At 38.1% G+C, this 25,678-nt stretch overlaps 1 protein-coding gene across 4 annotated transcripts; it reads left to right on the top strand.

Moving 5' to 3' along the window:
• Positions 1–650: 650 nt before the first annotated feature.
• Positions 651–23,384, top strand: LOC139114455 (ferric-chelate reductase 1-like). 4 transcript variants are annotated; one of them, XM_070676203.1, is made up of 15 exons: positions 651–1,054; positions 5,422–5,554; positions 6,360–6,557; positions 9,501–9,599; positions 9,844–10,006; positions 10,734–10,847; positions 12,563–12,678; positions 13,078–13,182; positions 13,781–13,878; positions 15,245–15,303; positions 15,666–15,800; positions 16,474–16,503; positions 17,709–17,747; positions 20,497–20,552; positions 21,863–23,384. In XM_070676203.1, the coding sequence occupies exons 2-15, from the start codon at positions 5,459–5,461 to the stop codon at positions 21,953–21,955; spliced, it is 1,401 nt and encodes a 466-aa protein (XP_070532304.1). In that variant the 5' UTR covers positions 651–1,054; positions 5,422–5,458; the 3' UTR covers positions 21,956–23,384. The 4 variants fall into 4 exon arrangements, with proteins under 4 accessions (XP_070532304.1, XP_070532307.1, XP_070532306.1 ...); XM_070676205.1 differs by having other exon boundaries at positions 652–1,054; positions 17,712–17,747; XM_070676204.1 differs by lacking the exon at positions 651–1,054 and adding an exon at positions 4,582–4,966.
• Positions 23,385–25,678: the final 2,294 nt, after the last annotated feature.

The following is a 25,678-nucleotide window of genomic DNA, read 5'->3' as shown; positions in this document are numbered from 1 at the left end:
CTACCATTTTTTTGAACATAGCCTAATAATTCTAGGCATACCAACTTGAATCTTACCTAGCCTAATTGTTGATTATAAGGCTCTGTGGATGTAAAAAATTGGGGATCAACCGAGAGATCTTGAAAGTTGATGACTAAATGTGAAAAACAAACAAACAAACGAACAAAACACTGCAGAGAAAATATCAATGAAAAATGTTGTGCAAGAAAAATATTCACTTGGCAGTCGGCTGAACAGTGTTTAGTTCAGGTGAAAAGTTTACAAATAATGCAAAATCCGTAAAAAATAGCAAAACTTGCAATTCGAACAAAGATTGAACGAATTATCTCTTAAAGATAGTGTATGTTCAACATTATGGCGCGGTTTGATTGTGGTAGAAACGACGCCAGGGCAGACTTTCAACGCCGTGCGTTTGACGTCTAGACCAGTCCTTCACTTGTTCAACCTGTCACTGGTTCTGACTCATGATTACAGATATATATTGCCTCATGGCCGTACAATATATATAAATCAAAAATATCACAACAAAAGGGGGTTTTGAAACACATTCTGCAGAATGGCCGATTGAATTTCCGATAGAAAACAGTTAAACATTAACACGAAAAGTACGATTAACCTTACATCATTTCAGTCTGAGGAACCACCCCTGTGATACGTTTTAGCAGTGTATCGGCGTGGCACATAGTCCATGTAGCCGACAATGAGATGCAAATGATATGCGGTCAAGGTCTCCTCAACTAACTTTCAGCTGGTTCTTCACTTTCTACTATTTTTATAGTATTTTTTACAAAGGCACAGACTTATTCTACCTGCAACTTAAAACTGATAGTGATTTTGTAGCTCATTCTTTACTATTTTTCATAGTTTTTGATAGCCGGTAACACACACTTCGTGTTCGTGTCGGCTACATGGACGATCTACCATCGGCGTCTTCCTGAGATTTCTCTACACTGCATGGACGGCGCAGACAGGCCAAGTGGCTAGGATCGACGTTTGACGAAAACCTTCAGTCTGCCCTGCAAAGCCAAGAATAGCCTTCTGCTTTGTTATTCAGGTGAGCTGGGTCAGTTACTAACCTAGTTTGTTGTCACATGATGGTTGCAACGGGTCGCCTGGTTGATTGTCTGCTCGCACAGATAAACCAGCTTGTCAACGTATATGCGACCTCCTTTATCTCTTGAAATATTGTTTGAATATGAAGAACATGTCATTCGTGATTACGACAGCGCTTATTTTACCCCTTTGACTGAAGTTTACGGTGATCGATAAACATATGTATGTATGTATGTATGTATGTATGTATGTATGTATGTATGTATGTATGTATGTATGTATGTATGTATGTATGTATGTATGTATGTATGTATGTATGTATGTATGTATGTATGTATGTATGTATGTATGTATGTATGTATGTATGTATGAGGTACTATGGGTGTGATGTCATCAAAGACGGGGTTGTCTCCTCCATAATTAAACATCTTGTGAAAAGTGATAAAACTATTGATAGATGCATGATGGGGGAATACATGAGTCTTACACAAGAAATAAACCAACAAGAGTCCCAGATGCTATCACACGAAATAGAGGAACACCAGAGACATTGCTTTCTCTCAAATATAGCATTCACCATTTGTGTGTTACCGATGCGATACACCAGAAACTTGAAACTTAAACATGACAATATCAATGTGGCGGATGAACTAAGTATATTACGGTCCGGCTTAATCGGGTCACAGACACAGGCAGGTATCTCACTTCTGTTGTAGTTACGTCACAAGTTAAACAGGAAGGTAAAGTATGTGACGGAATTGGTCGGTCTCTAGGAAGCGGAATAACAGAACGCCATTAACAATGATTCCCAGGGATCATAAAATGAACAAGTCAAAAAATAACCTATAATGAAAGACAAGAAACTGACACAGTATTTTTATTTCTTTGGTTTTTCATCATATTCTTGCGTGTTCCATCATTCTTAATCCAACACACGCGATATAATTCCATATCTTATGCCATATTTTTTACGCAAACATATTGCCTGGAGCTTCACAGAGCGACCCGGAGCTGGAAAAAATAAAACAAAACAACCGTCAAATTTTCGGGTATTGACTCTAGAGAAGCCGATCGATGAATATCTACTCCGCCTGTACTGGGGCGCCTTTAGAGCAATAGAATGGAAGATTCCCGGTCTATAGGATATGAACGTATCCCACACAGCCAGACTACATTGGGTGTTTTACGAGGTGGCGACGGATTCAACGACAACACTGGCGGCGGCAGATAGAAGGGATACAATCATGGTTGAGATCTAATGGCCCATCTGACATCTCACATGATACATGATACAGATTTGACAAAATCGACAAACTGATTTTCCAGAAGAACGACTTTGCCCTGTTGAAGGACAAAGTTCAAAGTTCAAGCCACCCTGTTGAGTTGTCATCAGTAGTCGTTCACACAGAGTTTAACCAGTCACCGTCAATGCAATGAGAAGAATCTCGGTGACGTATCAGAAAATAGTTTATGTTGACCTACATGTTAGGCTGACTGACCCGCAAGTTCTAGACTAGACCCTATACTTCGCTTTTCGGAGTCGTGGCGAAGGCTGAAAGCGAAGAGTAGGGTTTGGCTAGGGAAATTCATGCTCTGCCTTCTTAACGGTTTTTTTCTACAGATAAATTTATTCCAACAAAATGGCATATAAAACAAATCTACATAACTGTGAATGTGTCAAGCGATTGAACAAAATAACAATGCAACTTGTCTGAAAAAATCAGTCATTTAACTAAAAAGATCATCATATAGATACATTCAGCACGCATCCTTCTCCTTCCAGTCTTTCAAGGCTTGAAAAAACTTTGTGATAAAATCCTCAGCTTTGTTCATCATCTTATAAGTGAAATATAATGTATTCATCCATGAGGAAAGGTAACATTTTCATTGCATAACATAGGATTGAAAAGGAACTTTAATCCCATCAAGAGAAGCAGTAGTTATAATATTCCAAACTGTATTTTACAACGGATGTGATACTGTACAGTATATAATGTCTGATGTTGCATTATTATCATTTTCAATTCCTGCAATTGCTAATCTTTTGATATTTGTATTGTTATCAAATTTATGTTTTCTGACAAAGAAAGAAATACATTTCTGCCAGATTTCTTTAACATATTTACACTGAAATAAGATATGTTCCAGTGTTTCTTCTTGGCCACAAATGTGGCATTTCCCATCACTTAAATTAAAAGTTTTGGCCAAGCTTCCTGTGACTGGGTTTCTATGAAATATCCTCCAATTTAAATCATTTACTGAATTGCTTACAATTCCTATTGTATTATGACAACTGAATAAAGTAGCTTTGTAACTGTCAGTGAGACTTAGATTCTCAGCCCATTTTTGACCTTTGACTTAATTTCATTTCTTATCGACTAATTTCCAATAAAGTGACTTGGTTTTGACATCACTTTGTCAGACCATAATTCTCTAAGTCTAAAATATCATAGTTTTCTTCATTTTGGATATTAGAAGTGATGATTTGTTTCCAGGAATCTGGAATAGAATTTAGGAGTGTTTCATATTCTGTCTTAACTTCCTCTTGCACATGTCTATTTGTACCTCCTCTAATTGTTGCAATTATTTCCCATTGTTGAAGCCAGTCATTCCTATTATCATTCCAGATGTCTTTAAGCCTTTAAATTCTACTCTTTCTCCATTTTTCATAAAAGAGGACACTTCCTTCGTTCTTTATATTTTCATTGTACGACAGAACTTCTCTAAGTAGATTGTCTTTGATGTTGGTAAATTCACTCTTGTAAGTCCAAGTGATTTCCAGGTATTCCATATATCCCCATACACCATTGGAATTCGGTAGTTGTTGACTTTGAAATTGAGATGAAGATAGTGATAATCACTATTCAGTTTATTGTCAAAATTCGCAATGAAATATTTTGATAAGCTTGCCCATTTTATAGGGGTTTCCTTGTCTGGATTTTTCTCAAATCTCAAATAATTTCGTAAGCCACTTCAATTGAAGTGCATTAATTTTTTCTTCAACGTCGACAACTTTTTTGCCACAGTCATCATATCTTTGAATGAAAATGCCCCTTTTCATAACTTCTCGTTTGCCTCTCCAAATAAAATTCAATAATTTTCTATTTGCTTCATTGATTATTTCTTTAGGTACGTGATCAAATGATGCCAGGTACCATAATTTCGATGCAGCCAGCATATTAGCTACTATTGCCCTGCCTTTAAAGGACAGATTTCTAGTATTCCAGATCTTTAGGCAATTCGTAAATTTTACCATCACTATTTTCCCGTTTTCTCTGAACTTGTTGCTGTTTCCAAACCCAACCCCCAAGATCTGCTAAACCTTGTTCGAAATATCGATCCCTTCCACTGAATCAGTGCAGTTTTCAAAACTCCCAGCCCATAAACTTTTGGATTTCTTCCTTTTCAGCTTCGCACTTGCCTCGAAGTTCTTAAAATAGAAGATTTTCGAGTAAGGGACGCCGCCAAGTGTTCACAAGTAGTAAATTATGCCAATTTGGCATAATTGGCATAATCATGTTCACACACTGACCGTAGCAGGGCTACATCATATGTCACAAAGGGGTTGGCCTTGATCATGGTGATTTAAATTTGATGAAACGGCATCACAAATCACTATTTCAAAATGAAAAATTAATCATTTTTGGCTTGACTCATCGAATCAAATCAAACCACAGCAATTCATTGCCTCGTGCCTATTACCCAGATTGCTCCTGCACTGAATCTAAAAACAAACACGCGAAAACTTCACCAGGCCATATTTGTTCTTCGAATTAAATGATATCACAAAGTCAGGGATGGGTGTTTACCTTGATAAACTTGATAAAGTTTCTGCAGTAACTGACCGCAATTTGCTAAGACCAAAACGTCAGCAAGTTATTAAAATATTGGCTTCTGCATCGTAGTGACTCAGGTGTGTGTGTTTAGCTTCTTTGTAGATTATTTCGAAGAATCAGCTGAAAGATCGATCAGTGAGCGAAAACATGTAGCAGTGAGCAGTACAATATCGAAACATAAAGACACATTCGAATCCCAGATGTGATGACGTCACGAAATTTAGGGCCGCCGCTCCAGGACAAACCAGAAGTTCCAACATAGTAATCGTATCTTTGAGAATGACGTGCATCATGGCAAAACGAATATTCGTTGGTATCCTCACAACGGGACCAGAACAACAACCTTAATAAATTACCCATGTGTGCCATGTTGACTCATTCCAGGGCAAAGTTCAAGGCGACGGAGTGACCTGTAGATTGGTTGGGATTAAGGTTTTTTATGAAAAAAGTGCATCGTTTATCACAGCTGTGCGATAAGCGAGTGGGACACCACTCCCATCTGAGAAAATAATGTCTTTTTTATTTGTTACAGCGTAAATTAGGTGTCTGTGTTACTACCGCCATTTGGCATGTGGAAATCACAAATTATCAGTGATATGGTCCGTGGATCTGTCACTATTTCACTACTGATCGCGATATGCCTGTCTGTTATCTCTGGAAGAGAGGTGAGTCAGTAAAATCAAAAACGTTTTGTTTGGTCTGAACTCGATAAGAAACACGAAACACCACAATGACATCATGCCTTTTTTAAAATGTACAATGCACCCCGAGGACAGGTATTCGAACTCTCAAATTTTTTTTCGATTCTTTTCTGATCTAACACTTGTGGGGGATTTCAAAGCTCTTAGAATAAATAAACTTTTCATTGTCTTACATTTGTGAAAATCGAGAATTTAGTTGTTTCCCTTAGAATTGACTTAGAGATGGCGGCCATTTTAAATTTCAAATATTGGTAAATTAATTTAAGGCAAATTTTTCTCTGATACAAAATTTTCACGGTGAACCCTGATTGTTATTCTTGATTTTTAAACGCAATTGTTGAAAGTTTCCGTGAGGAAAGTTTGAGCAAATGTTCAAGTCTTTGACTTTCTAAGCGCATACTGCCTCACTGTTGCAACGAAAGTTGAGCCACTTGACAATTTCATGAGCGACAACAGACTACACAGTACAATTCTGGATTGAAGTTTGTCATGCGTTAAGTTAATATTCAGAAACATTTGAACAATAATAATATGGTAGGTACTCTATCAGAAATGCATCATGGTAGGTTTGCGAGATGCCGCTGTTGCCCAGAGTCACGATAACAATTCCCCAATATCAACACAATCTTGTCAATTTCACCAGATTGTCTCATATTCGACCCTTTGCAGGATTCTGCATAATCGTAGAGAAACGTGTTTTGTTGAAATTGTCGTAGTAATTATATCACTCTCCTTGACAAGTATTTCATTTTTTTTGGAAACTTCGAAGGCCGAGCAGCTCGTCACGACCGATGGCTGTGGCGAAACGAAAGGATGCTTCCAAGATCCCGCAGACTGCGAGAATTCGGATTGTGACGTCTTGGTCACGTGGAAAGCCAACGAAGGCGCCACCGACTTTGGCATTCTGGGACATGTTATTGACGATGAAGACTATGTCGGCTTTGGATTTTCGTATGATCAAAGAATGGTTTGTATTATATCGAAGTACCTATCATTTTTTTGCCATCGGAAATCTTTTAAGTGCTTAACTTCGATAATATATTCATTACTTTTGTTCTGGAAAACAAGTATGTTTTCCAGACTGATGCGCCTCAGAGAGATATTTCTGAATCTCAAACTTTTACAATATTCTTTTGGCCTGCCACTTGTTTCGGCTCATTTTGATGCTTAAGGAGTAAAATAAGCATTCACTGGCTTAGTTTTGAGAAAATCAGGAATCTTATTTGCCCCAATAAATATAACACAGAGATGGCGGCCATTTTGAATTTCAAATATCGACAATATTAGGTAATTTTGTTTCTCTAGTACTACAGTTTTCCAGGTTTTATTCTTGATTTTATAAGACAATGGTTTAAAGTTTACTTGGTTAAAGTTTAACCAAAAGTCTAAGTCTTTCATTTTCGAGGCGCGATTTACTTTGAAATACAAATTTATCTTTCCAATACAATAGAGTTCAATATGCAGTATTTCATTTTGATGAATGGGTTTCAGTCCGGACCACATTCAGCTAGCAGGAATGACGTAATGAGACGTCACATGTATACACACTATAAAGCTTTGAATTTTTAGAGTAGTGCAGGAAAAAACATCAAATGTTGAAGCCAATTGACGGAAAGCATGGCGACCTCTTGGGCTATGCCATGATCTTGAAGCAAGAAACAAAAACTTGCATTAGTATTTTTGCCTCAAGGGTAATGGTCTTTTGTCACAGTTGTGTCGAGCCTTCCCCCCCCCCCGAATGTGAAAACGTTGAACGAGAACGAAAGTGTGAAAGGCAGACAACGTGAGTCAAACACGCAACGCGTTCTTACACCGTCCAACATCCGTGACATTATTCGGCCAACCACTTTTTTCACTCGGAAATCAAAGAATGACAGTCGAAATATGGGCAAATTTCATTGTTTCACTGGTTCACACAACCATTTACATTTCAAATGGACCAAATTTTGATCTTGAATGTTCTTTTACAGCAATGTATTTCTGAATTAAGAATAACACGTTCAGCGCGGTATCTTTATCGGCCAACAGGGCCAACCTTAATTGCAATCAATAATAACACGATTGGAACTAATTTGGGATAACTGGATTTTCATATTTTTCAAATTTCCCAAAAGTGTTAGGTGCCTTACAGCTGAATGTTGCAATATTACAAATTACTCATAAAAACAAGTGTAAAACTTAAAAAGAAAAGCAGATAAGCTTATATTTGCAGATTAAACCGACATTACTTTACCATCTCAGATTGTCGCAGAAGTTCAAAAGCGAAATTTATTCGTTTAGGGGGGGGGGAGGGGGTTTGACCTCCATTCAATTAGTGAACTTCACTTTCGCACTTTTATTTTGTGATCACAAGTTTTCGTGTGTTTATTTTAAATTAAAGAAAAACTGCACACTCGTGCCAACAAATTTGTAACTGTTTCCATCTCGTTTGTGCCCCAAACACAATTTACCGATAGGAACATTGTATTCGAAACATTTCATTCATCAAATTATATACATAGACAAAAAGTATAATCTTTTTAAAAATGTGCTATTTATAAGCGTCTGCTCTAACCACTAGATGTCTTTATTCTCACTTGTTATGCACCTGGTCATAGTCGTTTCAATATGATTGAACATGCCTTGGCCCCCTTGTCAAAGTTTCTCGCTTATTTACCGCCCCTACCAAGTACAAATTGCGTGTTCACAAAGACAAAGAACAGCACAAGAGATGCAAAAAGGGAAAGTAAAATAAAATGAAACTTTTATGTGGTAAAATGCCCTGTTAGTACTCAAATCTGATCGATTACTTTAATTGTAATGTGGCAAGGGGAATACGTCTATAGTAGCTATAGCAAAATGCAACATTGTACTCTCAGGCAGACATGAACATTTCGCACTTTTGAAGTTTCGTTTAGGGGAGGGGGAGGAGGTTTTGATCTAAACGAAAAAATTTCGTTTCTTGAACTTCTGCGACAATCTGAGACGGTCCCTTACCATCTAATTATCCCAAATTAGTTCCAATCTTGTTTAATGCGAATGGGATTACGAATAAGGCAAAAGGCTAAATTTGGTGTTGTTTTTCTGAGTATCGTTGCACATGATTTCCTTAGTAGAGATGTCACCAACGAAACCTCTAGTTGTGCAAAGTTAACTGCAAATTGAAATTAGAAATTGGCACCACGTGACCAACTTAAGGGAGCCTCCATTTTTAACAGAGGTGTCGTTGGAAATGGGGGGGGGTTAGTTTTACAACACGGCTGGGCGGGGTGTCAGACATTACAAAAGACAGTTTGGGGGACATATTTTACATAAGCTATCTGTGGAACTGTGTCAATAACAGCAAACTTTAACGAAATGTAAAAAACAACCTTGTAGTTTAAAAAGATATGATATGAGAACGTTAACATGAATATAACTCAGCAGATGTATGTAAAATTGGCAGTTTACGAACTTTCTGTAAATTTCAATGTCAAGTTCATGGATACCAGCTCCCTTTGCAGGGAGTCGTAAACTTGACACTAAAAGTGACCCCTCAGCAGCCAATGATTAATTTTAGGCAAACTGTCATAACTGGAAACGTGTATATTCCGCGTAAAATTAATCATTTGATTCTGGGGTCAACTTTAGTGCCAAGTTCACTCAATATAACTCGTCACAATCGAACGATTAATCGTGGACAAAAGTCAAAGTGTCACACTTTCCACACGTGACGTAATTAGAGAGAATAATCTGGTGTCACATGTACGGTGACAGAGTCTTCTTTTTCTTTACAAAGTTACACTACAAGAGCCACCAGCGAGAGAGAGAGAGAGAGAGAGAGAGAGAGAGAGAGAGAGAGAGAGAGAGAGAGAGAGAGATGGCTCTGTGCCAACGTTTGAATATCGAAGTGTCTATACATATATTTTTGTTTCTCTCGTGTCTCTATCAGGGAGATGATGACGTATGGGCATGTCTTCGGTTAGCTGACTCAAGCGTAGTACTTGATCATTCGCATAATCCTGGGTATAGCAACAGGCAGCTAGATACAGTAAGTGTTCGAGTCTGCTATTTGTGGTGATGATGATAATGATGATAATGATGATGATGACAATGACGATGATGATGATGATGATAACGATGATGATGATAATGATGATAATGAAGTTGATGATGATAATGATAGATAACTTATCGGTAAGTGATCCCATACCTCATCAGCAACATTACATAAATTTCAAATTACCAGTACTAGTAACACGCACTTTCATTTCCGAAACTCCCTTTTCTTTTAGAACGGCACCAGAAACTTCGAGTCATCAACCGATGATGACGTCATTGAATGTATATTCACCCGTCTGAACAACATAGAAGGCCGCGAGGATGATTTCTTCAATCTTTACACCAGTGTATATTATTTATTGGTGGCAAGGGGCCCACGACGTGACATAAATCCCCGTGAGTATGACATCACGCCTCTCTGTCTAATCTGTCAGACTGTCTCTCCCTTGCTCGCTGTTCCAATATACCACTGGAACATGTGTCACTATATTAAACCCACATAGGAATAAAAAAAACCAGTGACCAACTTATTGACCCCTGTCTGTCTGTCTCTGTCTCTGTCTGTCTCTCTTTCTCTTTTACAGTGACAGTGTTGAAGACGCCGATAAGCGCGCGCACACACAAACACCTCTCTCTCTCTCTCTCTCTCTCTCTCTCTCTCTCTCTCTCTCTCTCTCTCTCTCTCTCTCTCTCCATTCCTCGGGAAATGTTTTATTAACAAGTTCAAATTTGTACTTCAAGTCGGTCAATATCGTCTTTCTGACGTTGGTTTCATACGTCAGCACCACTCGATTTTATCATCTCTGTCCCCATGCCCCGTACCTCCCTTCATCGAGGCTTACCGATCTGTTCTCATCCACAGATGCGTGCAGTGTTAGGATCGAAGTGTGAACCCGAAGGCCGAACCTCATTACTAGTGTAGTACCGAGGGTTTGGCCTTCGGCCTCACACTTCGATCCAACGCAGCTGCGCGCACGTGTTCCATCCCATGTCGTCCTAAATTTTTGCCCTCAATAGTTCGTCATCTTTCTCTGCAGGTCATGAATTCATTACAGAGTATTCTACTGTTTCTTTGTAGTAACATTCCCCTCAGAAACTCCCAAAATACATTTCTATCTTACAGCTAAACTCTCAAAACATACAAGGTCACCGATAATCTCCGACAGTCCGGTTAATTTCACCGATGTCGGTACTTCCGGTGGTGGATCTGGCTCCAGGGCGGCTATTAAAACCCACGGTAAGATTGCACATTCGAGAATTCTCTAATGTCGTTGCATCGGTTACCACTGAAGAAACTCAAGATTGAGTAGGGATCAGCCGGTTGACGTAAGATGGGAGTAAGAGATAGGTAGGTAGGCAGGTCGGTCGATAGGTAGGTAGGTATACATAGATAAATAGAAAGATAGATAGATAGATAGATAGATAGATAGATAGATAGATAGATAGATAGATAGATAGATAGATAGATAGATAGATAGATAGATAGATAGATAGATAGATAGATAGATAGATAGATAGATAGGTGGGCAGATTAGGTGTAAGTGTTAGTAGAATAATGTGTATGGGCAGTATGTTTAATGGATTGGTGTAAAGGCGAGTGCTCTGCAATGGTTCGGATCAATCTTATTCAAATGTGATGCAGTAATTGGCCTTTATTCGAATTACTTTCCATTGACGTCATCAACATGTGCCTTTCGGTAAGACTGCATATGGAAAGGAATTCACAGTAGAATAGAATAGAATGTCTTTTTTTAGAATAGTATAGAATATTTATTTGCTTTCCAAGGCCTCTGGCCCATTTGCAAAGGGGGATACATCAAATACTAAATTACAAAAATGTACATACAGAGGTAAATGTCTTTAGTTTGCTAATCTTTTCTGCAAACAAAGAAAAATAATCAAAGGCAGACTGTTGTGATTAAGATATAAAAGTAAATTCCTTTCTGACTTTAAAAGCATTGTATACAAAATAACAGATGTTCAAAGTCAATTCCGCATTTGTCGTAGTCATTACAGACTGGAATTTACAAAAATTCGGTTCTAGACTGATTGTGATAGGTAGGTATTTTTTTCGTAACTCTTCATACAGTGGGCACACTAAAAGAAAATGATATTCGTCTTCGACGTCATCTTTTTCACAAAAAATACATAGTCTGGCTGACGAATCAATGTTCCTATGTCTTCCTTCTTCTATAGTTAGAGGGAGTGCAGAGCATTGAAAACGAGCAAACACTTGAATTACTCTCCAGTTACAGTTGAATAATAAATATTTTTCTGGTTCAAGTATACTCTTAAAACATCGGTATGTTCTTAATTTTGGTTTGTCCATAAGATTGACTTTCCATTGTTGTTTAAGAATATCAGAGATTCTAAGTTTAAAAGCTGATATAAACATCTCCTTGCTACCTACTTCTTGGGATAACCACAAGTGTCTAAACCCATACGAATAAAGAAATGCTTAATAGATGTCGCCCAGGTATGTCGTCCAAGGTTATCTAGGTTGAACAGCATGATGTAAGCTTGTTTTGGCAGACGTTCATGTGGTATTTCTATAAGCTTAACCCATCAAACTGTGAACAAAATGACGAAAAGTCACGGTCTTTCACCCTGGATTTGAGACCTCTGATGTTCCAAAACAGAATTGACAATGTTGATTTCTTTGGGTCTTGGCCTTTCTTCTAGCTCGAACGTCGCATTTCTTTCACCTGTCCTGAATTCTCATCGACTTTGAAAATAGTTTTAGCCCCTTCATTATCGGTCATGATCAATTTGTCATAGCGGATATGAATCTTCTTCTTTGGCATTATTTTCTTCCAGTTGAGCTTTTCGGAAGGCAAACTTTCACAGTATTTGTATATGAAAAGGTTGATAAACATTACAACCGATTCATAAATATTATTTAAATCGGATGTATCCAAAGTTACAGTTCGACTATTCTTTGTCAATACACAGGGTCGCTGATGATTTTTGGATGGGTGGGCTGTGCGAGTATCGCAATTATATTGGCGCGCTATTTCAAAACTGTGTGGCCAAATTCGACACTACTTGGTCAAAAAGTCTGGTTTACGGTAGGCGATCTTTCGATATTTATTTAGTTCATTATATTCGTTCGTAATGCGGGCAGGTGGTGGGCGGACATAGTGACCCGCTACATCCCTAGTTCAGTCATTGCAACCGTGTGTAGTTGAGTTAAACACATCGCAAAATCTGTTTTTGGTTTTCTGGACTCCAGATTAAATGGCGATATTCTACTTTTGATCCATTAATTTCTTGCAAGACTTCTTTACAGTCAAAATGTTTTTCCTAATCATACACCGCCAACTTATGAGTATATTTGACACTGGAAAAAGTGTCGCAGGCTTACTTGTACAGCATTAACCGACCTTGTCATATACGCTACGATTTGATGCTCTTATTAGTGAAGGACTAAATCGTGTATTTTGGCAATGTTTATGCATATTCTGCAGTTCCATCGTGGCCTCATGATTGTCAACCTACTGTGCTTCTGTGCTGCTTTCGTCATCATATTTGTGTATGTCGGTGGATGGGTTTTCTACGAATCCACCAGTGACGTAAGTAGAAAGATTAATATGGTATCACATGTACAGTGACAGAGCCTTCTTTTTCTAAAGTTTAACTACAAGAGCCACCAGAGGGGGGGGGAGAGAGAGAGAGAGAGAGAGAGAGAGAGAGAGAGAGAGAGAGAGAGAGAGAGAGAGAGAGAGAGAGAGAGAGAGAGAGAGAGAGAGAAACGGGCAGACTGAGAATTGGTATTTAAATATGGGACTGGGTATAATACAGAACTCTTACAATTTGGCTTCAGCAATATAAGTAAAACTTATTAGTCACAGAATATATTATTTTAAGTCAAAAGAGCTCTGCCTTATCACATCAGATAGACAGACAGGAAAAAATCATACCTCGTAAAATTACTAATAAAATTTGTAAAGGCAAGCATTCATTGTGTAAATGGCAGACTTTTCCTATGGGTCATAAGCCTCTTGTATTATATTGCTGTGGCTGAACTTGGACGTTCCATAAAGTGTAAATGAAAGTTTTTACCGTTAAATTATGCGATCAAGCACCAAATTTGCATGTTTTTCCATTATAGTAGTTCAAAGTTTAATATTTTAGTTCCCACTGTCTTTATCTGTTCATCTTAACGATCAGTTACCGTTCGTACATGCCACTATCGGCTGTATCGCCGTCGGACTGGGCATAACCAACCCCTTGATAGCGCTCTGCAGACCGGAACCGAAATCTTCGAAGTAAGTTCAAACCGTGTAAGAAACAGGCCTCCCTCTATTTATTTTAAGTTTTGTTTTATCTTTTGGAAAGTACGTTGTGTTGGTCTAACTTGCACTTTTATCTTTTAGATCGGACCACATCAGTGAAAGATTGGCAGTCTACATATGTAGGCAAACAGCCTCATTTGGCCAATAACAAAATATGAGCCCTGGATGTTGCCACGATCGGCATGTCGTCCGTTTGGCGCAATACAAATGTTGACTTTAAAAAATGCAGCCATTAATAAAATGTCGTCCGGTGGAAATAAGCTGAAATATCACCAACCTGACCCGTACGAGGTCAGGGTTTTCGTTCCTAGGTGATCGATAATGCGTTTTATTTGTATTCAACTGGCATGACAGCTTATTCTAATCCTCATAATTTTTTCTACTGATTTTCAACTACTCGTCGCCCGTAAGCTTACATCGTATCGCACTAAAGACGCTGGCTTTGACGCAGTCAGTGTACATGCAACAAAACCCCACACGCGTCAGGGGCACAGGCCCACGGAACGTTTCCGTAGATCGTCGTCGGATGGGAAGTGACTGACACTGTGAGGCCGAAGGCCGAACCTCGGTACTGTATAAGAATATTCTGTAATAGAATTCTTATACAGTACCGAGGTTCGGCCTTCGGTCTCACAGTGTCAGTCACTTCCTATCCGACGACGATCTACGAAACGTTCCGTGGGCCTGTGGTCAGGGGCTGTCAAGAAAGCTGTGCGTGAAAAAAAAATGTTTGTAAGCGACTTTTTGGCGAGTAGGTGGGTAATTTTTTCCGGGTTTGTATCAGTAGTAGGGAACCAGCGTGCGGCCATTTTTTCTAAAAGTAGGCAGGGAACAGGCAGCTTTTCCTCATTTGCAGGCGAGAAACGTTTATATTATTATTTCATCAGCAGGCAAAGGCCAGAAAAGAAGGCAGGAAGTACAAATCAGGAGTTTACACATGGGCAGGGGGAAAGCGTCTGCCAAAGAGAGAACAGTCAAACAGAGGAGGGCGGAGATTTCCCTATGGGGAGAGCATTTGGCAAATTTTCAGAAACTGGAAGGGCAGTCGCGAACAGCTGTTATTCCCCCCAGCAATAGCGTAATACTATTTGCCTGTAGAAAACAAGTAATGGTTATGATTTCTATAAGCTTATTGGTTGCCCCTAGTATGCCCTCAGATCGAGTTCGACAATACTAGTAGTTGGAGTGACCTTACCGGCAAAATTCACAGGAAAACACGCGAATATATCTCAAATTATAAACTTTGATAGAAATTTTGTAAATTTAAAATCAATATTCTCTGTCTGGTTATTTGGGTCTTTTTTGTACGAATGAAATTGAACTTTGCTTATCCATCTAGGCGACCTATCTTCAACTGGACACACTGGGCAGTTGGATTATCAGCACATTCCCTCGCAGGTAAAGTAACGACTTAACGTACAATACTAGTATGTCGTACAGCTTTTTATTTATTTATTTATTTATTTATTTATTTATTTATTTATTCGGAAATCCTACGGGATCAAGTCCCATTTACAGGTTCCTCAAAAGCTCAAAGAAAACGGTTAAAAAAAACACTGAACAAGACAGCACCAAACTCAAATTGGCATTATTCTTCAAAAGAAAAATGTTTCAAGTATTATTGCTGGCCTGTGACTGCTTCTCGGCTTCGTTATTTCCAGTCTTCTTGATGATACGTTCACCTAGCATACATTTTCATTTTTCTCTCTTTATCCGACATCCTCCATCTTTCTTTCTCACTCCATCCGTTGACACTGCAGTGGCCAACGTCTGCCTTGGAATAGACATTTTCAAGATGCCGTCCTATTCGCTTTGGATATTCATCGGATGGATCGGATTCCACTTTCTTTTTCAGATATTTTTGGAAATTGTGATTTGTGTCCACAGAGAACCAGGTGGGTTCACCATTTTTGTATTTTTGGTGGTCATTTCCTTTCTTGAACAATTTTCATATTCAAAGGTATGTATGTATGTATGTATGTATGTATGTATGTATGTATGTATGTATGTATGTATGTATGTATGTATGTATGTATGTATGTATGTATGTATGTATGTATGTATGTATGTATGTATGTATTCGCTTAAAGTTTACATTTCTGTAACGTTATTGCTTAAAAATAACTTAGCCTTAAACAAATCAAAACAATTACATCTTGTTTGGTCACTGTAAGTTATACCAGCCCAGTTTCATTTGAATGGTTTATTATTCAGAGAATTACGCATCCTACAAAATCGACAGCCAGCTCATTAAACCCTCACCGACTGAAAAGTTGGAAAAGTTCCAGAAAAAAGAATTTGATTACTTTGTTGTGTGTTACAGTTATCTAGAGACTGTGGCAGCTGATCTATAGTCTTCCTACGGGGACAATGATGATATCCACCCAAATTGAAATGATCAGTCGTGTACGCTGCCGAAATACATATTGAATTCGTTTGATGCAATCGTGTTGGAAATATTTCGCAAAAGATTTTTTAAATTACAGAAATACGTATTTAATTGTGTACAGGAATGCCTTGCTGTGATATTTTTTCAACACGTACTCATGTTTTACCTTGTTTTAATAGGAGATGAACAAAGCTATGGCAGAAGTCGTGGTAAGTACCAAAGAACTTTTGGCTTACATGTTTTGTATAAGGCTTTCTTGTTGCCTGGTGTATCCAGGGTGGAGAGATACTGGTGAAAGTGAACATTGGCGGGGCACACAGTTTTAAGGCGTACGGAAAACACGAAATTTAGAAATTTTATTTCTGACGCGATACCGAGTATTAACATCCAGTACATTGCCTATAACCCACCGGGGTGCTACTAATCGAGGCTGTAATAAAATTCAAATTCATAACACTTCGCCTCTGTTATATCCATCAGCTAAAATCGGGTACACAGGAATTTATATAGGCAACTTGAAAATGAAAAGGCCAAACTTTGCTTGATGGAACTCACAATTATTGGTATTCTCATTCACAATGAAAAATCGCGCAAACTTTCGGAACATTGACTGATATTCGAAAATAAAAATGGCCGGCATCCTGGAAAGGACGAAACTGACTCGGTGTTCAATATCGATAATTCGTCACTAAATGCCAATACTCCACATTTAGGCGTACTAAGAACTTTCGGGAGAAGGTGAAGAACGATAAAAAGCATCTGTTGTACTGAACAAGTCACAGATGAAAAACCAGAGCAATTGTCCCTGCAAATAAGACTTTAAAAAAGATTTAGCGATGGATAACATTACCACTCGGTCGTAACTGCCAATTTAATCATTTTGCATTTCATGTTACTAACACCTTCCAAGGGGCGGGTAACATTTACATGCTATACTCAGCTGCAGCGGACTTGGTGTTACATATCAATATATCAATATATATATATATATATATATATATATATATATATATATATATATATATATATATATATATATATATATATATATATATATATATATATGTTTGTTGATTGTTTTTAACTTTCCTACTTTTTCAACTTTTCCCCGCCAGTTCTTTGACCACCGTATGGTATTCTAACAATCTTTGGCTTGGCAAAGCACATGCTGTGTGTAGGTTTTCATAGTTGGTGACTAAGCGGTCTGCGGTGCTATTCTTTACTTCTAGCTACACTGAGAGGTTTGGTGGAAGTTTTATTGTATATGATGCAGTGCTTGGAATTGTGCTGAGAAAGTGCCTTACAACCTAAAAGTTTTCCTCCCAGCTTTCTCTCTCCTTCTCCCTCCCTCCCTATCTGACGGAACAAATATCTTTTTTTTACCGTTTATTTTCATTTTAATTTTTCTATGGAGAAGAAATGAAGGATATGCCAGGTAGTCACGGGAGCGGAGGTACGTGTCACGTGACTGTGTGCTCATACAAACCTTCAAAGTCACGCCAACAATGCATCTTTTTTATCTTTCAGTATTTTCCCACTGATTACATTTTTACAGCGACATAAGCGATAAAGGCTTACCAGTGTTGACATGCGTTCCTTGTTGACTTTTTAATTGGCAAAACTCAAATTTTGAACATCTAAGTTCATAAAATGGCCAACACAGGCACCGTGTTTATCAAACACATCTAAAGTTTACCTCAGAGAGCCTAGTGGTGAACATAAGAGTCAGTCTATCATTCGTTATTACTAAAGCCACACAAACACGCCATACCACGCCACACAGCTAGGCGATCTTCAGTCAAGCAAGTTTGACGTTAGAGGGCTCTCTTCTATCGAACGACTCCCACAAACAGTCAGTGGATATTATTTTTACTGCACTTTTACTCAAGGTAGAATACGCACAGGGACAGTTATTCGGGAGTCTCAAAGTTTTACAATATCATTGTGGCCAACCACTTGTGGGGCTCACTGTGAAGCTTAGGGAGTAAAAATAATGTTTTCAGCAGATTAGTTTTGTGATAGTTGGGAATTTTATTTTCCTCAGTAAAGATAACGCATGGATGGCGGCCATATTTCATGTCAAATATTGGTAAATATTGGGTTATTTGTTGCTCTAGTACTCGTTTTGCACGGTGAACCTCCGCCCCCGATTTTATTCTTGACTGTGAGAGAGAATGGTCGAAAGTGCTTTCGAGGCGCGAACTACCGTAAGGTGTAGAATGCGTCCCGGGTACGGTCAAGGTTATTCGGCCAAGCAAAACTTTTACAATAAACTCCAGCTCATGTAGTTTGGGTTTCGCTGATTTAGTTTTTGCTGAGTCATTCAACGTTAAAGTTTGATTAAAAAAGAAGAATAATGTAAAATAACGTTGGAACGGTATATTTGCTTGACTTATTGGTAGGTGTATTCATGCTGCGATATATTTTTATTCTTTTTCTCAAATAATCGAATTTTGACTTCGATGACTCGGCAAAAACTAAACGAGCGACACCCAAAGTACGTGAGCGGCGTAATATTCCTTTGACCTACAATTAGTAGGGGCTCATTTTGAAGCGTATATAGTAATGAAAGTTTTTACCGGTTTAGTTTTGTGATTTTTTACCTCCGTAGAGATATCAAAGAAATAGCAGCCATGTAGTATTTCAAAGCCCCTGTAGCTATAACTCTTGAAATTTGTTGACCTGAAAAAGGCTTTCTATTTTCTTTGTCTTTCTTTTAATTCTACAAATTTAAAGGATATAGTCTTTTACTACTGAAAAATTGGACAAGTAAATTTGAATTTTAACCATTATTTTGATTTCCCGCCATTTTTAAAAACTGGTAATTTTACAAAGAAAATAAAGCACATTATGTCCCAGTGGGAAAACATTCAGCACTATCCATTATATTGGACTACTGTTTTTCTGTGAAGATTCCAATGCATATATGCATGACGTACAGTGTTTTTGCTTTATATGCACGAGGGCGCCATTTTTACGTTTGGGCAAACGTTTATTATTTATCTTGCTTAAAATTGCACATGCAGTCCCAGTGGACAGTTTATTATGCTTGTATAAACACCCCTCAATGAGTACATTCCCACAAACTTGTTTTAGTTTGGAAGTAAAATCACAAAAATAATGCTAAAAGATACAGCTATTGGGCCTTTAAATATCGCTATATACCAGTATGGGGAAATAATTTCAAACTATTTCTCCAGTACCAAAATTTGCACAGTGACCCCCGACTTTTATTCTTGATTTTGAAAGAGAATGGTTTAAAGTTTGCTTGATGAAAGCTTGAGCAAAAAGTTTACGTCTTTCGTTTTCGAGGCGCAAATTACCTTAATATGCATATATATGTCGAAATTACTAAAGATGCATTCGTCGAGGTTCAATTTGATAATGCTTGTCACGAGAAAGGGAGAGAAATCATGAATAGGAAGCTGAAAGTAATCAACTTGGAAGATGTTTTGGTATTGACGGGACGTGAGATTTACGAAAAGGGAGTCCAACGAATCCTGTCCGTTGGTTGAATAAATTACTTTCCCCGTAGAATTGCTCGAGGCTCAACCAACATAGACGAAACGGCAGGGGATGGGGGCCTACAGCGTATATTCATTAATTATTTTGTTGTAAGGATGAGGATTCATTTCTCTTCACGGTAACATTCATCGCATTTAAATATCACCTCATATATTTATGGCTTTGTGTGTCATCTGCTTACTAACAGGTTAAAAAGCTGTCTTTGGTAAAAGCTGTATAACTCAATACTTAATGCAAACCATCTTGGTTTCGTAAAAAGATAATCTCGCTCTAGTTAGTGAGAAAACAAAATGAGAACATTACAATGTGAACCTCCCGTCTCCTTAACACGAACTGACAATCTTCCGAAGTTTCGGCGTACGCTACCCCCAAATTTCGGAAGCGTTGCAGACTTCTATATTAACAAACGGGAAACTTCGCTATATAGACGCTCGTGTTCGTCCACTGTGACAAGTTCCGAATTCACTTTACGACATTATTTTCCAAACCTTTTAAAAAGAGATTCAAAAATTGCGGCAAAAAACTCTAGATGTAATATCGATCGATGGAGAGAGAGAGAGAGAGAGAGAGAGAGAGAGAGAGAGAGAGAGAGAGAGAGAGAGAGAGAGAGAGAGACTAATTAAGTCGTTATTGTTCACTTGGCTAGTTTCGAATAAATTGTCACTGTTATATTCCAGATTTGCCGAACAAATCTACCGAAGAACTGGATTCTGGGATATCAAACGACTCCAGCGTGAGTAGAAAAAATCAGTGAATTAGTAAATGCGGGCCATCACATATTAGTAATCTGTGTTCAAACCCTAGCTATTTTTAGAAATGTCGTGAAACAGTGAAAGCTGCAAAACTTTATGAGACGTCCACGACACTATCTACAATCGAAAACTTGAACAAGGGTGAATACCGTCGATGGACACATCAGACATTACAAACCCCGTTGTACTTCTATTATTACACTCAGCGTACTTTAAACCTCTTACTGTAAATGTTAATAACTTTGGGAATTTAAACTTACCTCCCCGAAAATTCAAGGGCAACCTTGAACTCTGCGAAAAGAAGTGTTAACACCTGGGATTTCAGCGGGTGTATTTTTTTCTCGATGAGCAGGCGTGCAAGTACGGGAAAAATTAATATTTCGCTCGGCGTACAGGGAGCATGATTCAGTTGTTTCCATCAGGGGGTTGCCGCTGTTACATACAGACGGCAATATGATTGTGGTTCGATGAGCGTTAATGATGGTGGTTCAGTGGAGATTTTTGAGAGGGAAAGAACAAAACGGGGTCGGGTGGAGGGCAAGAAATTATGTTCACGTGTATTATGTAGGGAAAGGAACTTGTCGAGTCGGATTTTAGTACGACTGATGAAATCAGGGGTACTATAGGCATCCTGTCTGTCCGTAGAGTAGGCTAGGATGGATGGATAGTTAGAGAACAAAATGTGTCCGTAAACCATTTAAACTCAAGAATCCCTGCACGGCGGTTGCTGACAGTTGGTTACAACTTAGCTGGATGTATGAAGATGGGGATTTGTTCAAATCGAGTTGATCCGATGAATGTACCGGGAATTATAGATTTTTTTATGCTTATTTTGTATTTTAACAGTTTACCGAACTACTTTCAGGATGTCACAGGCAGTGAAAAACCAATCTTCGCGGAAGTATTCTTAGATGTAATGTATTGCAATGTGGCCTCGATCGATCATCGATTAGATCATGATCAGACCCTGAGGCAAGCTCCATGATCAGACAAATAAAAATTCCTTATCAGAAATCCCACAAATTAAACTCTAATGCCATAAATGCACCTTCAATCACAGTCAGTCGTGCTTTAGAGACATTGGCGCTATTTTTCATCTAGTACGCTAAAAGAAGTCTAGTACATGGCTTAAAACACATCGGTTTTGAAATGACCATGGCACAACGTCATAACGCTGAACTTTGGAAAAGTACAATATTCGAAGTTACCAACAGGATTTCAATTAGCCTAAGATATCTTAGAGCGGACGGTGATAATATACACAATCGCAATGTACTCTTTGTACCTTCAGGTAACGAAGATAAAAGTCTACAGCCTGTGTATTTACCTGGTGGTGACAATCGGTATACTCACCTACCTCATTGTGGAAGTGTGTTTGCAGTGACGATATACCTCCAATACGCATGTGCAGCAGACGCATTCTACATAAAGTGACATTCTTCTGACGGCGAACCAGGTCACCGGAAGCTCTTGGGTATAGCCACGACTTGACGAAGAACTTTTTCCGCCAGGCATCGAAATTTTTATATGTTTTCAAAAGACATGCAAAGGTTATTTAGAGTTTCTTAACACTGCAACTTTGAAATTCTAACTTTGATGTACTTTCAATTACCTATGTTCTGTTTGAAAAAAAATCTTCTGTTCCAAAATCCTTTTGAAATTCTTGTTTAAGGAAGTATGCGCCTCGAAAGTGAAAGACTTGAACTTTTGCTCAACTTTCCTCAATGAAACTTTCAACCATTCTCTCACCAAATAAACAATAACAATCGGGGGTCACCGTGCAAAGTTTGGAACTAGCGAAACAAATTACCTAACATTGTGCGATATTTGAAATTCAAAATGGCCGCCATTCCTGCGTTAACTCTATGGGTGAAAAATTAAATTTCGGATTTTTGAAAAACTAACACGGTGAAAGTCTTTTTTTCTCCTAGAGCTTTAAAATGAGTCCCCAACAAGTGGTAGATCAGAGAAGAATTGTAGAAATTTGAGAGGCCGACTATCTGTGCCCGAGGCGCGTTCTACCTTAATTTGCCAATACAGACTGCAAGTGTGAGTAATGGCAGATTTTATTGTTGACGACTTAATTTTAGTCTGGACTGAAATTTATTTGTCAACAATAAAGTTTCATGTCATATACAATGCGTTTTACTCACTAGACTTTGTATTTACTCACTTCCTTTTTTTGAGAATTGATAAAATACATTTATTTACAAAACAAAACAATGAAAATATCACCAAAAGTTACAGCTGCTATCCCTTTCACAGACCACTTCAAAAAAGTGTAAAAGTCCATCCAGTCTTGCAAGGTTTAATGTCCTAAATATTCGAATTTTATTTCTGCTATCATTTACCGACTGATGTTTCACAATTTCACGCACAGTCTTACATTTTGATGTTCTTTGTATCTTGCATTTTCAATTTGTTTTGGAATTCAAAAATGTGACAGGCAAACTGCACGTTTTTTTCAGTTTTCAGGGAAAATATTTTCGGGAAGGTGGCCGTTTATGATATGCACTTTTTGGTACGTAACCTTTTACCAAAATACGCACTACTTTAATTGAAATGTGAAGTAATATTATGGAGGGGGCGGCGATAGCAGTCCATTATAGGTTTATGCATTTCAAAGAAAACAACCAGAAACGGTGATTACAATAGTTAGTGATTCGCTGGTGTCTGAGGTCAAAAGGTCATAGGATTCAAAATGTATCAGCATTGATTTACACACAAGTATCAGTGTATTGATTTATCGTTGTTTTTGATTCCCTGCTTTTAAATCGATTTAATAAAATTCAGCCTTCTCTGGGTCATCTGCATTTTTTGCCTTTTTAGCATTTTAATGAAAGTTTCATAGTGCTGAAACACGACCGGGATATAATTAAGGTAGTATGCACCTCGAAAGTGAACGACTTAAACTTTTGCTCGAACTTTCCTCAATGACTCTTTCGACCATTCTCTTTCAAAATCATGAATAAAATTCGGGGGTCACCGTGCAAATTTTGGTAGTACAGAAACAAATAACCAAAGATTTACCGATATGTAAATTTCAAAATGACTGCCATCCCTGTGTAATCTCTATAGAAAAAATAAAATTTTCGATTTTCGTGTCGTGTCGCAAGAGAAAAAAAATGCAAGGTAATTTCTGTCCGATGGTTAGATGACATTTTATCTCTAGTTTTTATTTTTCTTAAAGTGTAAGGTTGGCGTGTTTCATACACAATGATTACGCTCATCTCGCCATGATGATGCTGGTTATCTCGGTAACTATCTCCCAGCTCCGTCTAGTGAATTTTGATCCTTGCAGACGAATGCCGACTTGATTATTAAATTCCTATGTTAATGCTTAATCAGCTCAGTGCAATGTCGGTGATTTTCGGATATTTTTCCGTCTGTAAAGTACATTGCCTTGGTCACCTAAAAAATTCATGTCTAAATATGTTCAAATTGCTATACGTTAGGTTTCTGATGCCCAATGTAATTGTTGACAACAGAATTTTAGTCCGTGGCACAAATTATTGTTGCACACAGCAAACAATGCAGTGTGTTAATTTGCAAGGCGAATATTTTGCCATTTGACTTCGAGGAGAAGAAGAAGAAAATAATGAAATTTTATCTAGACTTGGAACGTTTTTTCCTCTAAATATCGACTATGGTATATATCAGCAAGCTCACTACATTGAGAACTAAATATTAGGTCCCTGCATTGAGAACGAATTGCCAACTCACGCGGAGCGCCACCAACGACAAAAAATTTTTTGCTTTGCTTCAGTCTTCCTGTGTTCGTATGTTCCCGGCCGACCCTAAACTGATCTGACTATGTGATTTGCCTGTTTTAACTGATTTTAGTCGGTTAACTTTATTGTTTGGCATTTTCTAGTGAAACTGTAGAAATATATTGTCATTTTTCAAAGAGGTTTACAGTCCTTCCACGTCTAAAATATGCAACAAACATGGTGATTGACATATGCAGCGCGTCCTACATAGTGTAAGTATCTAAAAAGGATATAGGGTGCGCCGTGGACTACGATATCAAATGTAATTCATACACGTTCAGTGATTTTACCAAGTATTGCTGAGCAGAAAAGATCTACCCCAGATGTAATACCAAAACGGTTTTATTGATAATATCAATATTTCATAACTGTGGTATTCCCTAACACCCCATTTCTCAGACTATTCACTCCTAGTTCGCCTGTGTAGAAACTAGCCGGAAGACTAACAAAAGTATGTACCTGTCAGGTTTTTAGAATAAATATGGTGAAAATATCGAAGTAACGATTTGTGAATTTTAAGAAACTTTAATTTTCTTGACAAACAACAACACTGTCACATCGACTGTGCAACTATGACCATTTCAGACTGTTGACCTCGTTTCTTCCGCGAATACCAAGAGGACATCCAGACACCAGAAATACCATGACATATTCACTAAATTAAGCCCACTGAAATGTATTCGAATTCAATGACTCTATGAAATTCACCTATATTTCATCACCGTAATCCATTTTGAGTTAATCTTCATTAGGTTTTCCCACTTCATTCTCAGTTCCGTTTTCCACGTCTGCTCAGTATCTCTTGTTTTGAACTTTCAATTACAGTAATTGGAATTTCGCCTTGTTTAAGGTACTCTGCACCTCGAAAGTGACAGACTTAAACTTTTGCTCTAACTTTCCTCAAGGAATCTTTCAATCATTCTCTTTCAAAATCAAGAATAAAAATCGGGGTCACCGTGCAATTTTTGGTACTAAAGAGTAAAATTACCCAAGATTTACCGATATTGGTATTTGAAATTCAAAATGGCCGCAATCCCTGTGTTAACTCTATGGAGAAAAATGAAATTTCGATTTTCAAAAAACTAAGACGGTCTAAGTTTTTCTGATTCAAAGGGTTTCAAAATGAGCCACCACAAGAGGTAGTTAGAAAAGAATATTATTGGTAAAGTTTTAGAGTCCAAATACTAGCATCTGTCCCCGAGGCCATTCTACCGTATCTGCGCTCTGATTGGTTTGGTCATGGAGAGTATAGAAGCTTCTGCTGTATATGCCATTATGGCGTGGAAGAAGGACCACAACAAGTCAGGAAGAAACACTGACAATCAATTTCCCTCACG

Source organism: Ptychodera flava, chromosome 16, assembly GCF_041260155.1.
Source record: "Ptychodera flava strain L36383 chromosome 16, AS_Pfla_20210202, whole genome shotgun sequence".
Lineage (NCBI taxonomy): Eukaryota > Metazoa > Hemichordata > Enteropneusta > Ptychoderidae > Ptychodera > Ptychodera flava.
The sequence above is the reverse complement of the archived record's forward strand: the minus strand, read 5'-3'. Positions and strand labels throughout refer to the sequence as shown.